Source organism: Empidonax traillii, unplaced genomic scaffold (genome assembly GCF_003031625.1).
Source record: "Empidonax traillii isolate 1590-97213 ecotype Southwest subspecies unplaced genomic scaffold, ASM303162v1 scaffold236:size2090792, whole genome shotgun sequence".
NCBI lineage: Eukaryota > Metazoa > Chordata > Aves > Passeriformes > Tyrannidae > Empidonax > Empidonax traillii.
Window position 1 is genome coordinate 1,432,890 of NW_020955429.1, and position 13,299 is coordinate 1,446,188.

At 58.5% G+C, this 13,299-nt stretch overlaps 2 protein-coding genes across 2 annotated transcripts in view; both read right to left on the reverse strand.

Annotated features, from left to right (window-relative positions):
* Positions 1-130: 130 nt before the first annotated feature.
* PHOX2A (paired like homeobox 2A) lies at positions 131-3,911 on the reverse strand. The gene is made up of 3 exons (XM_027888275.1): positions 3,677-3,911; positions 1,694-1,881; positions 131-723 (listed from the first exon to the last, which is right to left on the reverse strand). The coding sequence occupies exons 1-3, from the start codon at positions 3,882-3,884 to the stop codon at positions 295-297; spliced, it is 825 nt and encodes a 274-aa protein (XP_027744076.1). The 5' UTR covers positions 3,885-3,911; the 3' UTR covers positions 131-294.
* A 3,240-nt stretch (positions 3,912-7,151) lies between these two features.
* The window catches only part of CLPB (ClpB homolog, mitochondrial AAA ATPase chaperonin), a 52,765-nt gene continuing 46,617 nt past the window's right edge, over positions 7,152-13,299 (reverse strand). The window contains exons 12-16 of the mRNA XM_027888242.1: positions 12,746-12,902; positions 9,800-9,873; positions 9,184-9,303; positions 8,635-8,739; positions 7,152-7,855 (exon numbers count right to left, since the gene is read on the reverse strand). Of these exons, the coding sequence (XP_027744043.1) occupies positions 7,616-7,855; positions 8,635-8,739; positions 9,184-9,303; positions 9,800-9,873; positions 12,746-12,902 (696 nt within the window). The 3' untranslated portion in view covers positions 7,152-7,615. The remainder of the gene's footprint in view (positions 7,856-8,634; positions 8,740-9,183; positions 9,304-9,799; positions 9,874-12,745; positions 12,903-13,299) is intronic.

Below are 13,299 nucleotides of genomic sequence, written 5' to 3' on the forward strand. Positions count from 1 at the left end.
GGAGTCCCCAGAAGCGAAGGCTGTGCCAGGGGCATGCCGGCTGAGCACGGCGGCGCTGCCCCCGCCTTGCACCCCGTGGTCCCGCAGCACCTACATGGGTACCGGTGGGAGCTGCCCCAGCTCCGGGTCCATCCCGCTGGCGCAGGGTCCGAGGAGATGGCGGGGGGCGGTCCCTGTTCCATCTCCCCGTTTGCTGAAGCATCGTGGCTGGGTCCGTGGTGGGGGCAGTGGGTGGGGTGTGCAGGATGGGGGCTAGGGGGGATTTTGGGGCAGCCAGATCCGGTGACTCAGTGATCAGAAGAGGTTTGTTTTGATGCCGTTGGGTTTCCGATGGAAGGAGGAGAGGACACCAGAGAAGGGTCCCGGCACAGCCTCAGTGGGCTGCCAGGCTTTCAGCAGCTCGGCCGCGTTGGGGGCACCGCTGCCACCCCCCACCCCTGCCCAGAGGGGCGCCTTGAGGGGCTGGGGGGTATGGCCGGGTCCCATGGGTGCCCCCGCGCCAGGGCTGGGGCTCAGGCTACCGCCGGGGCTGCCAATGGCAGCGGCAGGCAGGGACGCCGTGCTGTCTGGCGTCGGGCTGCAGTTGGATTCCTTGGATTCGTCATCTTCCGAGGAAGAGCGCGGCTCCGACTTCTTCCCAGTGGTGCCGGTGCCACTGGCACCCTTGGCATTGGCCGCACGCTCTTGCTTGCGGAATTTGGCTCGACGGTTCTGGAACCACACCTGGGGGGGATGGAGGGGATTGGGAGCACCCCACACCACCGTCCTTGGGGGTTTGGGGAGCCTGTGGGTGCAGGCAGCCCCCCTCAGGCCTTGAGGTTCCCCTCACAGCCCCTCATTCCCACGAAGGGGAAGAATGTTTTCAGCAGCACCAGAGGGATACGCATATCCACAACAATGTGGATCTGTGAGGCCGATACCAGGCACTCACATGGGCGACGGTGGGGGAGAGAAACGGTGAGGGGGCATTGCCAGGGCCCCTGGTGCACCCACACCTGCACCTCGCAGGGTCAGAGCCCACCCCCATAGCGGGCACCTCTCCAGCTGCCCATGGTGCCGATGGTGGAGTCGGCTCCACACACCATCCCCCCCGCAGCCCCATCCCTGGGGGTGGGACGCTCCAGGCCAGTGGGTCCGTGCATCCCTATGAGGACGGGTGTTCTGACAAAGAGGGGTCTGCACCCACAAAGGAGGTTCTGTGATCACACAGGGGGGTCTGCACTAACACAGGGGTGTCTGCACTCACAAAGAGGATCTGCATCCACCAAGAGAATTCTGTACTGACACAGGCAGCGTCTGCACCCAAAAAAAGCGGGGAGGGGTGTCTGCACCCCACCACCACAAAGGTGCCACTCTGTCCTCCCTGGACTCTCACCAACCTCTAAGTGTTTCAGATTGGACTAAATCATCGGTGGCAGTGACAGTGCCGTGGCATGAACCAATGTCCCTACTCTGGTGGGAGTCAGGCTGAGCACCAGGGACACCCCTGAAGTCCCCATCAGAGCAGAGCAGTGCCCCCCATTGTGTCCCCAGCTGTGGTGGTGCCGAGGCCGAGTCCCCCCCTGCCCTCCATCCCAACACAGGGAGCACAGCGGCAGCATCCCACTGTCAGGGTTCCCGCTCTGGTGGGATTAGAGCCCCCCCTTTCTTCATCCTCAGCCCCCCATCCCCATCCCCTCCTTCCCGCACTGACCTGCACCCGGGCCTCCGTGAGGTCGATCTTGAGGGCCAGCTCCTCGCGGGTGTAGATGTCGGGGTAGTGGGTCTCGGCAAAGACCCTCTCCAGCTCCTTCAGCTGGGAGCTGGTGAAAGTGGTCCGGATACGCCGCTGCTTCCGCTTCTCGTTGATCCCCGACGGGTCCGAGAAGAATTTGTAGGGAACTGAGAGGGAAACGAGGCGTCAGTGGGACCAGTACAGCAGGAAGGCATCAGTGGGCACTGGGGAGCACGGGGCAGGGACTGCCAGGCAAGAATGGACCGGGAAGGAACAAGATGGGCAGGAAGAATGGGGCAGGGATGAACCAGAAAAGGATGAACTGGGAAGGGATGGATCGGGTAGGGGACGTTGGTCAGGGAAAGATGAACTGGGAAGAGGATACACTGAGCAGGGCTGAACTGGGAAGGGATGCACCGGGCAGGGATCGACCGGGAAGGAGTGAATGGTGAAATGATGAACCGGGAAGGAATGGACGGATAAGGAGCGGACCGAGCAGGAACGGACCCGGCAGAGACACACTGGGCAGCATGAACGGGGCAGGGATGGGCCAAGAAGGAATGAACCGCGAAAAAATGGACCGGGAAGAGATGAATATGCAGGAATGGACCGGGCAGGGAATACCGGCCAGGGATAGATGAACGGGGATGGACCTGGAAGGATGAACTGGGCAGGGGTGAATTGGGAAGGAGTGTACGGGCAGGGATGGAGTGGGCGCGATGATCCGGGCAGGATAAATCGTGCAGGAACGGACCGGGCAGGATCCCGCGGGCAGGGCGAGAAGGACGAGGTCAGGGCTGGGTGGCTCTGTCCCCGTCGCGCCCCTGCCCCGTTCCTTCGTTGCCGGCGGGATGCGGGGCCTCAGGGCGGGAGCGGGGATAGGGGGACGATGCGGCACCGGTGCGGGTAAGGCGGCCGGTACCGGTCGGCAGCTCCTTCGTTGTCGGCGCATCCCCAGGCAGAGCCTCCGCGGCGGCAACGAATGCGGAGCGGGGAAGGGGGTCCCGGCGATGGGGATCTTCCCCAGCTCCATTCTGGGGCCGCCACCATTCCGGGAACCCCGGGGGATCCGCGGCCGTGCTCGAGGGTTCCGTCCCCACCGGTAGACGAGAGTGGGGAAACCGAGACCGGGGACGGCGGGACCGAGCCGAAGTCAGCCTGGGCTGCGGGCACCGGCGGCACCGGGAACCGCGGGACATAGTATCGGCAGTACCAAGAATCGATAGCACCGGGAATCGATGTCACCGGGACTTGACGGCACCAAGCACCGACAGCAGTGTTTACCGACGGCATCGAGCCCTGACAGTACCGAGCACTGGAGGCACCGAAAACGAACAGCAATCGGGCACTGGTGGCAGCTTGCGCTGACGATACCGAGGGCCGACAGTACCGGGCACAGTACCGGGAAACGGCGGCATCAAGCACTGACGGTACCGGGCACGGAGGGCACCGGGAACCGACCATGTCGGTCGTCAACGGTACCAGGAACCGATGGCTGCGAGTTCTGCAAGTGCCGAGCTCCAGCGGCACCGGGAATCGGCAGTAACGGGCACTGTAGGCGCCGGGAACCGATGGTAATGGGCACCGACAGCACCGAGCACTGACAGGGCAACGAGGGCACCAGGAATTGATGGGATCGGGCACCTGAGGTACCGGGAACAGGCAGTAATGGGCACTGGCGGCATCGAGTCCTGACAGTGCAGGGCACCGGCGGCTCCCGGGAACCGCCAGTATCGGGTTCTGGCGGCATCGAGTCCTGACGATACCGCGCGCCCACGGCATCGAGCACCGAGGGCACAGGACACCGACGGCTCTTGGAACCGATGGCACCGAGCCCAGACATCACCGGCAACCGCCGGCCCCAGTCCCCCGCCAGCCCCGACGGCGCGGCCGCTTCCTTGCGCCCGTCCGGGGGCTGCTCGGGAGATGTCCCTGGTGGCTCGGGGGGTCCCGCTCCGTTACCTGCCGAGTAGGGCGAGGGTTGGTGGTCGCGGAGGGTGCCCAGGGTGCAGCTGGCGGAGGCGAGGGGGGCGCAGGCGGGCGCGGGCCCGAAGCCCCCCCGCATAGGGCTGTACTGGAAGGAGCCCGCCTGGCTGCAGGGGCTGAACTCGTAGCTCGCCTCCATGGCGGCCACGCAGGACTCGTAGGAGTTGAGGTAGGAGTAGTCCATGGCGAGCCCGGTGCGGCCCCGGCTGCCGCCCGCCCGTCCCTGCCGCCTCCTGCCCGCCGGGCCCCCGCCCGCCCCCGCCACCGCCGCCCCGGCCCGTTAATATACTGGCGGGGGGAGCGCGGACAAAGGCTGCGCTCGCAGGGGGCTTTTGCATGACAATATCTCCCGGGGACGGCGGGAGCGGGCGGAGCCGACACCCCCCTCCCCGCAGCCCCCCGCCCCCCTTAACCCTTCATGGGCGCCCGCACCCCCCTCCTCCAGCCGACCCCGGCAGCCGCCACTTCGGGGCGGGCTGGAGAAGCGGCCCCTCAGCACGCCCCGGAGCAGCACTCGGCGGGGCCCCCCCGGGACCAGCGCCGGGACAGTCCCCCGGTGTCCCCATTCTTCTGTATCTTCTCTGTCCCCATCCCATCCTATCCCATTCCATCTGCATCTCATCCCCTCTCCGTTCCTGTGCCCATGTCATCCCATCCCTATCCCGTCCCGTCCCATCCCATGCCTCTGGGGCTGAGCATCCCAGGGGCAGGAGAGCAGCAACGCCAGCTCCCCCACCCCGGGTGCACTCTGCCGTCCCTTGGTGCACGGGGGGAGTAGGGGACTCCAGAGGGGTGCTCAGCCCCAGGCCCCTCTCCTTGGAGGGACTCTGGCCTTTGACACCCCTATCCCCAATTTTCAAGCTGGATGAATTTCAAAGCACCCCATCCCGCCCACCTCCCGCGCAGGGGCCAAGGCAAAGGCTTTGCCCCTTTCAGCGGCACCAGAGGGGGACACAGGGGCGGGGGAATGTGAGGGGATTTGGGGAGGATTTGGCAGGATTTGGGACATTTTCAAGACAAACACTCTCACTAAAGAGGATTTAAAAGTCTAATTGCGCCCAGCGAGGGGCTTTGGGCCCCCCAGGAGGGAGGAAAGAGAATGGACCCTGACTGGGTCCTGTGGAATCAGCTCGAACCTGTTCTGCCCTGTATCCAACCCCTCATCCTGCTCCACCTCCTGCCCTATTTCTCTCCTGCCCTACACTCTGCCCCATGCCCATCCTGCATCCTTCCCCACGTCTCAAGCCCCATAGGGTCCTGCTCCCTCCTGGACTTTCTTCCTTGGGAACAGCTCCCACTGCCCCTGGCTGGGTCAACTCTGTCTCCACTCCCTCGCCCGGGCCCCCCGGTGGGTGCTGCCAGTGCCCCCCCGCGCCCACCCCAGCTGCGCGGCCGAGCGGGCAGGTTGCTAAACAAGTTAATTCGATCAGGGCGCGGGGCTGGCGCGGAGCGAGGCCCCACTGTCGGGCTGCTGGAGCTGTGAAAAGTTAATTCAATTAAGTTTTCCCTCTAAACTAATTAGGCAGCAATCTGCCACGCAAGGAGCTGCTGGTGCTACCCAGAGCCGGGGGCAGCTGGGGAGGGGGGTGGGCGAGGAGGAGGAAGGAGATGAAGGAGGAGAGCAGAGGGAGGGGGACATGAAGGGGAGTAGGATAGGGCGCAGCTGGAGGGTAGGGCCAAGGAGTTGCTCTGCATCCCCGAGGCTCCCGTGGGGTGTGGATGTGGGTGATCCCTCCGGAGTTTGGTGGATGAAGGGAAATGGGTGCTGTCCCCAGCGTTGCCGAGTGGGGAGGGGGTGGAGGCTGACACCCCCTGCTCAAAAAATGGGTGGCATTGGCAGTGGGGATGGCTGGGCACAGTGGGGAAGATGGGAGAGACTCATGTCCCTCCATCTCATCAGGCACTAAGGGGCTGCCTGTGGGCTTGGGGCTGTCTTGTGTGCCCGAGACTTGTTGGGGTCCTTCTGGAATTGTTTGTGGGGGGCAATGGGACTCTCTCCAGTGGGACCCATTCTGATAGGATTGCTCCAAAGGGACCTCTCCAATGGGGATATTCCTTCCTGTGGGACCCCTCCAACAGGTACCATGCTGATGGGATCCCCTCTGATGGGACTCTACCACAGGATCCCCTATGTTCACACCCCAGGTCCCCCAGCTTCTAGCCCCAGCTTGGGTGGGGTGGTAGCACCCACCCCATCACCCCCATCTCTCCCAGAACCCTTAGCCTTCACCAACCCGTGGAGTTCCCCAGGTTAAGTGCTGGGGGGTCCTTGTGGGTCCCCCAGCTCCACAGCTGCTCCCAGTGGTGCTGCCACGTTGTTCCTGGGGATAAAGCCAGCATGCTCCTGGGTGCCTCGAGCACTCATGCTGGCAGCACCCACCGCCCTGACCGAACAGGAGCCAGCACAGGGCTGGGGTGCTGGGAACTGAATGTCCTTGGCACAGCCTCATGGTTCTCCCTCCAAATCCTGTGCTCCCAGGCACTGCTCCTGGTGGTGGGAGCCCATTCACCTGCACTGGCACCAAGAAAACCACCTCAAAGGGTCAGGGCCACATGGCCCCGGCTCCCACCCATGGGCCTGCGCACACCTGTACACACACACCCACACCTGAGAGCAGGCCCCAGTGAGCACCCGTGCACACACCCACGCACACTCCTGCACACCTGTGCACACGTGCAATGTTAGTGCACACACGCACGCACCGGTGCCGTGTGCTCCCATGCACACACAGGCACACCTGAGTGCACACCCACGTGCACCTGTGGGAGTTAATCTGACTTTGCGAGGCTCCAGCAGAGCTTGGTGACGCTCCCAAACCCTCCAGGGATGGGATCCTGCTCCAGTCCCCAGGATTAAGCCAGGAAAAGGCTTCCGGGATGGGAAGGGGGCTCATAGCAGCCCCCACCAAACCTCTTTGTATCCCTGGAAAACAAGCACCAGCACCAAACCCAAACCCCCATGGGAACACAGGGTCAGGGGGTCATGGTGCGAGGGGGACCCTGGCAACTCACTGCCACCTCCAGTCCATCCCTGTTCCCATACCAAGGGATAGTGATTTGGGGCTCAGTAATCCTGGGGGGGATTTCGTGTTCTACTCCTCAAAATACATGGCTGGGGTAGCTCTGGTGGTGACCATATCCCTTATTCCACCACAAGTAGTCCCTGGAGGAGCCAGCATGGGGGGCTCTGTGCTTGGACAGCTCAGTTACACCAAAGATATTAAGTATTTCCCTGGAGAAGGTCAGGAGAAAAAGATTCAGCAAGCGTTTTGCACCAGGATGTCACCTGGCTGGGGTGGGGAGATGTGACAGTGATGGTCCCAGCTCACAGTGGTGTTCCCGGCTCCCAGTGATGTTCTTGGATTCTGGTGATGAGCAGGAGACACAGGAGTCCCCTGGGATAAGGATGGATGATCCCCACGGCCTCTCTTTTTGGGCACACAGAGGGTCAGATGTGCATGGCATGTTTATTGCCATAAATAAAGAGAAATGGGGACAATACAGAGCAGGAGCCTGGTGGCTTTTACAACTCCCACTTGGTCCCTGTGCCCACCTTGCCAGCCCAGCTATCCCAGTGAGCCCCCTCCCATGAGAATGACAAATCCGTCCTGGCTCCTGCATGGTCCACAATTGCTTCCCCCTTCCTTAAAAAGCTCCAACACCCTGTGACACCTTAGGACCCTCCACTGACCCATCCCTGAATGGCACCAGGGCACCTTATCACCCACAACTGCACCCCCGGAGCCCTTGCTGCCTACCCTGGGACAGCTCCTGCCCGTGTCTGTGCCCATGCTGTGCCCGTGTCCATGTCCGTGTCTGTGCCTGGTGGTGGCAGGACTGTGACTCTGCACTTTCTGACACCGCTCACTCCAACTCTTGGGATATTTTATTGCTGCCGGGAGCGCTCAGTGCTGCCTACAAGAAGTAAGTGATGTTTTCGGGGTTCAGCGGTGCCTGGATTTCCAGTTTTCGGGCCTTGCTGTCCTTCTCCACGATCTCCAGCCTCAGAGTTGGCACCTTGGATTTTTCTGTGCTCTCTTTGGTTTTCAGCAGCTGCTTGTCTGAGTCCTCCACAGTGATCCTGAGAGTGCAGCCGTGTGGCAGCAAGTCCTGCTCATAGGCGGCTGCCAGCTGGTTCACCACGCGACGCTCCACCTGAGGGACAGACCATATCCCGATACAAAAACTCTGTGGGAAGCCTCTCACAGAGCCAGGCAGCTCCATCTCACCCTTGGGCAGTGCAGGATCATGGAACCTCCTCCTCCATCCCACTTATTCCCTGTCTCTGGAGTGTGGCTGTGCTGCTTCCTCCCAGAGACCACAGACATCTCCCCTGATATGAGGAGGATGAGATCCACACAGCCATGGAATCATGGAATGGTTTGGATTGGAAAGAACTTTTTTAAGCTCATCCCATTTCACCCCACCACTGTCATGGGCAGGGACACCTTCCACTAGAACAGGTCGCTCCAAGCCCCATCCAACCTGACCTTGGACACTTCCAGGGATCCAGGGGCAGCCACTGCTTCTCTAGGCAATCTGTGCCAGGGCCTGCCCACCCTCCCAGCCAGTAATTCTTTCTCAATACTCAATCTAAATCTACTTTCTGTCAGTTTGAAGCCATTCCCCTTTGTCCTGCCCTCCATCCCTTGTCCCCAGTCCCTCTCCAGCTCTCCTGGAGCCCCTTTAGGCCCTGGAAAGGGCTCTCAGGTCTCCCTGGAGCCTTCTCTTCTCCAGGTGAACACCCCCAGCTCTCCCAGCCTGGCTTCAGACAGAGGAGCTCCAGCCCAAGGAGTGTCTCCATGACATCCTCTGGACTTGCTCCAGGAGATCTAAGTCTCTTTTGATGTCTTTCCAACCCTCCTGGCTCCCCCTGGGCAGTGGGGCTGGATGTGACACTGTGGAGTTCACCTCAAGTGCCCCCTTGCCTTCACCTCGTGTTTGATGGAGCGGGCACCGTAGTGCAGGTTGTAGCCATCGGCCAGCACGTCCATGACCTCCCTGTCCCACAGCAGAGTGATGTTGTGCCTTGCCTTGGCCTGCCAGGTGAGGAAGTGGAGGAAGAGGAGGAGGAGTTACTGATGCCTCCCAGCAAGCCTGGTACCCCACTCCTTGAGCAATGGGGATGCCGTGGTGGGGTGCCCAGAGTCCCTGGGAAGGGCAGAGCTCCATCAGGCCAGGCCCATGGCAGCAAAGGGTCCCTCAAATCCCAGTTAGCCCCTGGAGAGCTCAGATATGCAACGACCAATCAGATAGACAACATTTCTGAAGGTGGCTCAGAGCTCCCCTTACCCCAGCCCAGGAGGAACTGTCCCTGCTGCCCCCAGAGGTCCTGACCCTCCCCAGTACCCCAAGTTCAACAGCATGTAAGATGATGGTAAAGAGACACATCATTGTGTTCATCCCAGGGCAGAGGCTCTAGCACTGATTTCTTCCAGAGTTACTTTGAGAAGTCCCCTCTAAAGCCACTGAGGAGTTTTTACCTTTTTGGCCCAAAAGTTGAGCTCCTTGTTGACCAGCTGGATGAGCTCCGAGTGGCAAAAAGGCAGAAAATACACAATTTCATTGATCCTCCCCAGGAATTCATCCCGTCTGAAGTGAGCCTGCAGGGACAAGGGGGGAGGTCAGCAGGGACAGAGCTGGTGACCCCGATGGGGACAGCAGTAAAGTGGTACTGCAGAATGAGCTCCCTGGGGTTCACCTGAGCTCCCACAGCTCACAGCATCCATCGGATCCCATGCCATGGAGCTGGACAGCACCCTGAGGTGCTGCAGAAACATCTTAAAGAAACTGAAGGTCATTGGGATGCTGCTGCAGTCAGGTTTTCCTGACCTTGGGAGAACAGAGAACCCCCAAACTGCACCACAGTACTTCCTGTCCCATGTCCCTTTCCTATCCCACATCGTGGCTCTGCTCCAAGAAGAAGCTGTAATTTATTTTTGCTGGGCTCTGACCTTGCTGAAAGGTCTCTCCATCATTTCTAGTGAAGTCACATCCCTTCTCTCGCAGCTGGTGGAGGAATATGGATATCTCAGGGAAGGAAACTGGGACCAAATCTCAGGACACCTGAAACATGAGCCATGAAAACACCATCCATACCTTCAAAATGGGGCGAATAACCTTTTCCTTGAACTGCTTGGAGATGGTGATCTTGTCAGTCATCTGGACATCCTCTGCAAGAGAGGGGGACAGGAGGTGTCAGTGGGAACAGTGAGACAGCATCCTCCTCTCTGGACAAGCTAGAACTGAGGGGGAGGTGGGACAGGGGGTTGCTACAGGACAGACCTGGGACCTCCACATGTGCCAGCAGTTTGGTTTGGCAGTGGAGTGTTCCTGCACTTGGCACTGCAGACCATAGTTCTGGGTGTCGTGTGGTGCCCCAGAGGAACACCCTGTGCTGACGTGTCCCTTGAAGAGCCCTGGCTCTGCCTCTGCTCCAGCCCTGCGCCTCCAGAAGCTGCTCCTGGAGGTTTTGGGCAGCTGGAGTTCCCACTCAGGCTCCATGGCCAGCGATGACCTGATAAACACAGCATGCTGGCCCCCTGGGGCTGCTCTGCCAGCTCAGAGCAGTCCCTGGTCTCCCCAGCAAACATCAAACTCATGTTCAGGGTGCCTGTAGCACCGCTCCAACTGACCTCTACTTCCCTCTGCTGACTGCAGATGGAGCCAGGGTCTGGCTGCTCCTGAATCCTGGCTCCCAGCCACTCTGGATACTCGGCTGCAGGGTCACCTGTCTGTCTTTCAAGGCCACCTTCCTCTTTGTCTTCATCACCCCGGTTCTTCTCACAGTTTCACTCATTCTGCACCCATTCAGCTCCATGTGCTGTTCAACACAAGGATGCTTACAGGGACATCCCTGTGCTCTGGATGGGATCCCGACAGGCAGGGCAGGGGAGGGGAGAGAGACCCACGCTGGTTTCTGGGAGCCCATTCTAGCTTTTCAGTCTTGATGCAGATCACTGCCCCTCACCAGCAGCGGCAGGAGGGGTTGTCAGGCTCCACTGGACCATATCCAGTGCTGACAGAAACTGTTTAGGTTGGAAAAACCCTCTGAGATCATCGAATCCAGTCATTCCCCCAGTACTGCCAAGCCCCCCACTAAACCATGTTCTCAAGTGCCACATCTACGTGGTGTTTAAATGCCTCCAGGAATGGTGACCCCATCACTGCCCTGGGCAGCTGTGCCAGGGCGGGGGAAGAAATTTTCCCAATATCCCATCAGTTTCTCGCCTGGCACAAATTGAGACCATTTTCTCTTGTCTTGACACTTGTTACCTGGGAGAAGCGACAGATGCCCACTTGGCTACAACCTCAGTTCAGGCAGCTGTAGGGAGTTAGGAGGTCCTCCCTAATGCTCAAAATAGTGCCGGGCACTCTGGAATCCCCTCATCCAGTTCCAACCCCTCTGCCATGGGCAGGGATGCCATGAGGTCCATCCCAGTGTTTTGGCAGAGGAGAGCTGGGGAAGGCAGAGGAGCCAGTGCTGCCACCAGCATTCACATTTCCCTTCGTGTAATATCTGCTGCTGCCACTGGTGGATGCGGAGTCGCAGGGGAAGCAGCTCCTTTCCTTTATCTTCCCATTTATCTGTCCATCAGGCACTTAGAGTGATCTCCTGCCACCACATCTCCATGCTGAGAGCTCGGGAAATGGGTGGGAGCTCCCTGAAACCCAACTGAGGGCAGCTGCTGTGCCCAAAAGCCTTTCCCAGCTCCACTCCTGCTGCAGCTGTACAGTCCCAGAAATTAAAATTCAATGCTCTCCTCACTGAGCAAGGAAACATTTGGCATTTTCAAATGTTATTCTGGAAAGTTCAGTTGCCGATGTGCTCTGTCCTTTCCCCAGCCTGATTGAAGTATAAAGATTCTGAATTAAGTCAGTGTCGGAAGCCACTTCTCCAAAGAAAAAGGAAGAGACAAGGAGAAAGGAGCTGGAAAATAGATTTGGTGCCAAAATCCAATGTTTTTTCCCAATCCTGCAGAACTGATGCAGGAATACGGTGTATCTGTGCTGGCACAGGCTGACGGATACCCTGAGGAAGATGTGGTGTCCAGACATTTAAGATCCTAAATTGTAAGTTTTCTAAGGCTGATGAGAAAAGAAGGGATATAGTCACCATCCAGGGCTGCCTAGTTATCCATACGCATGGAAGCAACTGATGGAGATTGGTTTTCCCTCTGCTTCGTGTGACAAACACTGGCTAGAAGGGACGGTCCACGTGCTGGAATCACCATCCATCTGTCCACCCTTGGAGTTATCAGCAAAGGCACTGGATGTTGCACATCGAGTTGTTCAGTTCCAATCTCAGAGGCTGTCTTTGCTCTCCTCAATTCCCCCTTTATTACCTATTTCACATTTTGGGAAGTTTTTCTCCAGGAGCCTAATGTGTGAGGCCAGGGTTCCCATTTTACAGGGAAGTAAAATTGATTAAGCTTAGTCCTTTTGGGAAGGACTGTGAAACAAAACTTTTCCTCTTTAATATGAACCACAAACAGCCTTTTCCAGGAAGCATTTGGAAGGGTCCCAAAAGAAAGGGAAGTGTGAGGAGATAAAAGGAATCACAAAATCCCTGAAGGGTTTGGGTTGAGAGGGACCTTAAAGACCATCCAGATCCAATCCATTTGCTCTGAAATCCTCATTATTTGAGATTCCATCCCTCAGAGGGAGATCACATCTTTGGAGAAGGTTCTGTCCAACCTCTCAGCCTTCCTTATCCTGTGCTCACTTCTCTGGAAGTGTTTCAGGCCAGGTTGGATGAGGCTTGGAGCAACCTGGTCTCGTGGAAGGTGTTCCTGCCCATAGCAGGGGGTTGGAACAAGATGAACTTTAAAGTCCCTACTAACCCAAACCATTCTGTGATTCCATGAATTCCTGGCAGAGGAGCATTCCCAAGTCATGTGGACCAGTGGGGACCAGTGGAGAGGGGACTGAAGGGTCTGAGTGTGCCCCCTGAAGAGTGATGCTCAAACTAGTGTTAAACAAAGTCATACTAGGAAGGAGGGAGATTCTCTAGGGATTTGGAAAAGGACATTGAAATTCCATTACCTAAGTTTTCCACAATCCTTTTCTTGCTCATCTCCATGGCCTCTTGCCGGAGCTGCAGAGCATGCTGTGCAATCTCCTCGCTGGCCACGTTGGAGGTCATGATGAAGATGGCATCCTTGCAGTCAATGGTCTTCCCCTTTCCATCTGTCAGCCTGCCCTGCAACAACAGTAAGACGATGTGAGCAGTGTCAGCAGGTGCCACAGGACATGGTCAAAATCCCAGGAGGAAGAACATGGGCCTTGTCTTTCCCCAGAGGGTCCCTCATCCCTGTGGGATTGCCTGGCAAACCACAGCTGCCCAGCACCATGGTGGCATCATGCCTCAGCCCCCCACACTGATCCAGGAATTTTTCCAAAGTATTGGTGCTCTTGATTATTAAAATAAAAAAGAGAGGAGAATAAGGGAAAAAGCAGCATCTCCCCAGGCTGTTTCTTTCCTAGATCCATCTCCAGCAGCAGAGATCCAGCACAATGACACAAATCCTTGTCTGGTGCTTGAGATTAACATTTGGGTTATTGCCCTGTCAAGTGCCTGGTACAGGAATTGATTTCAC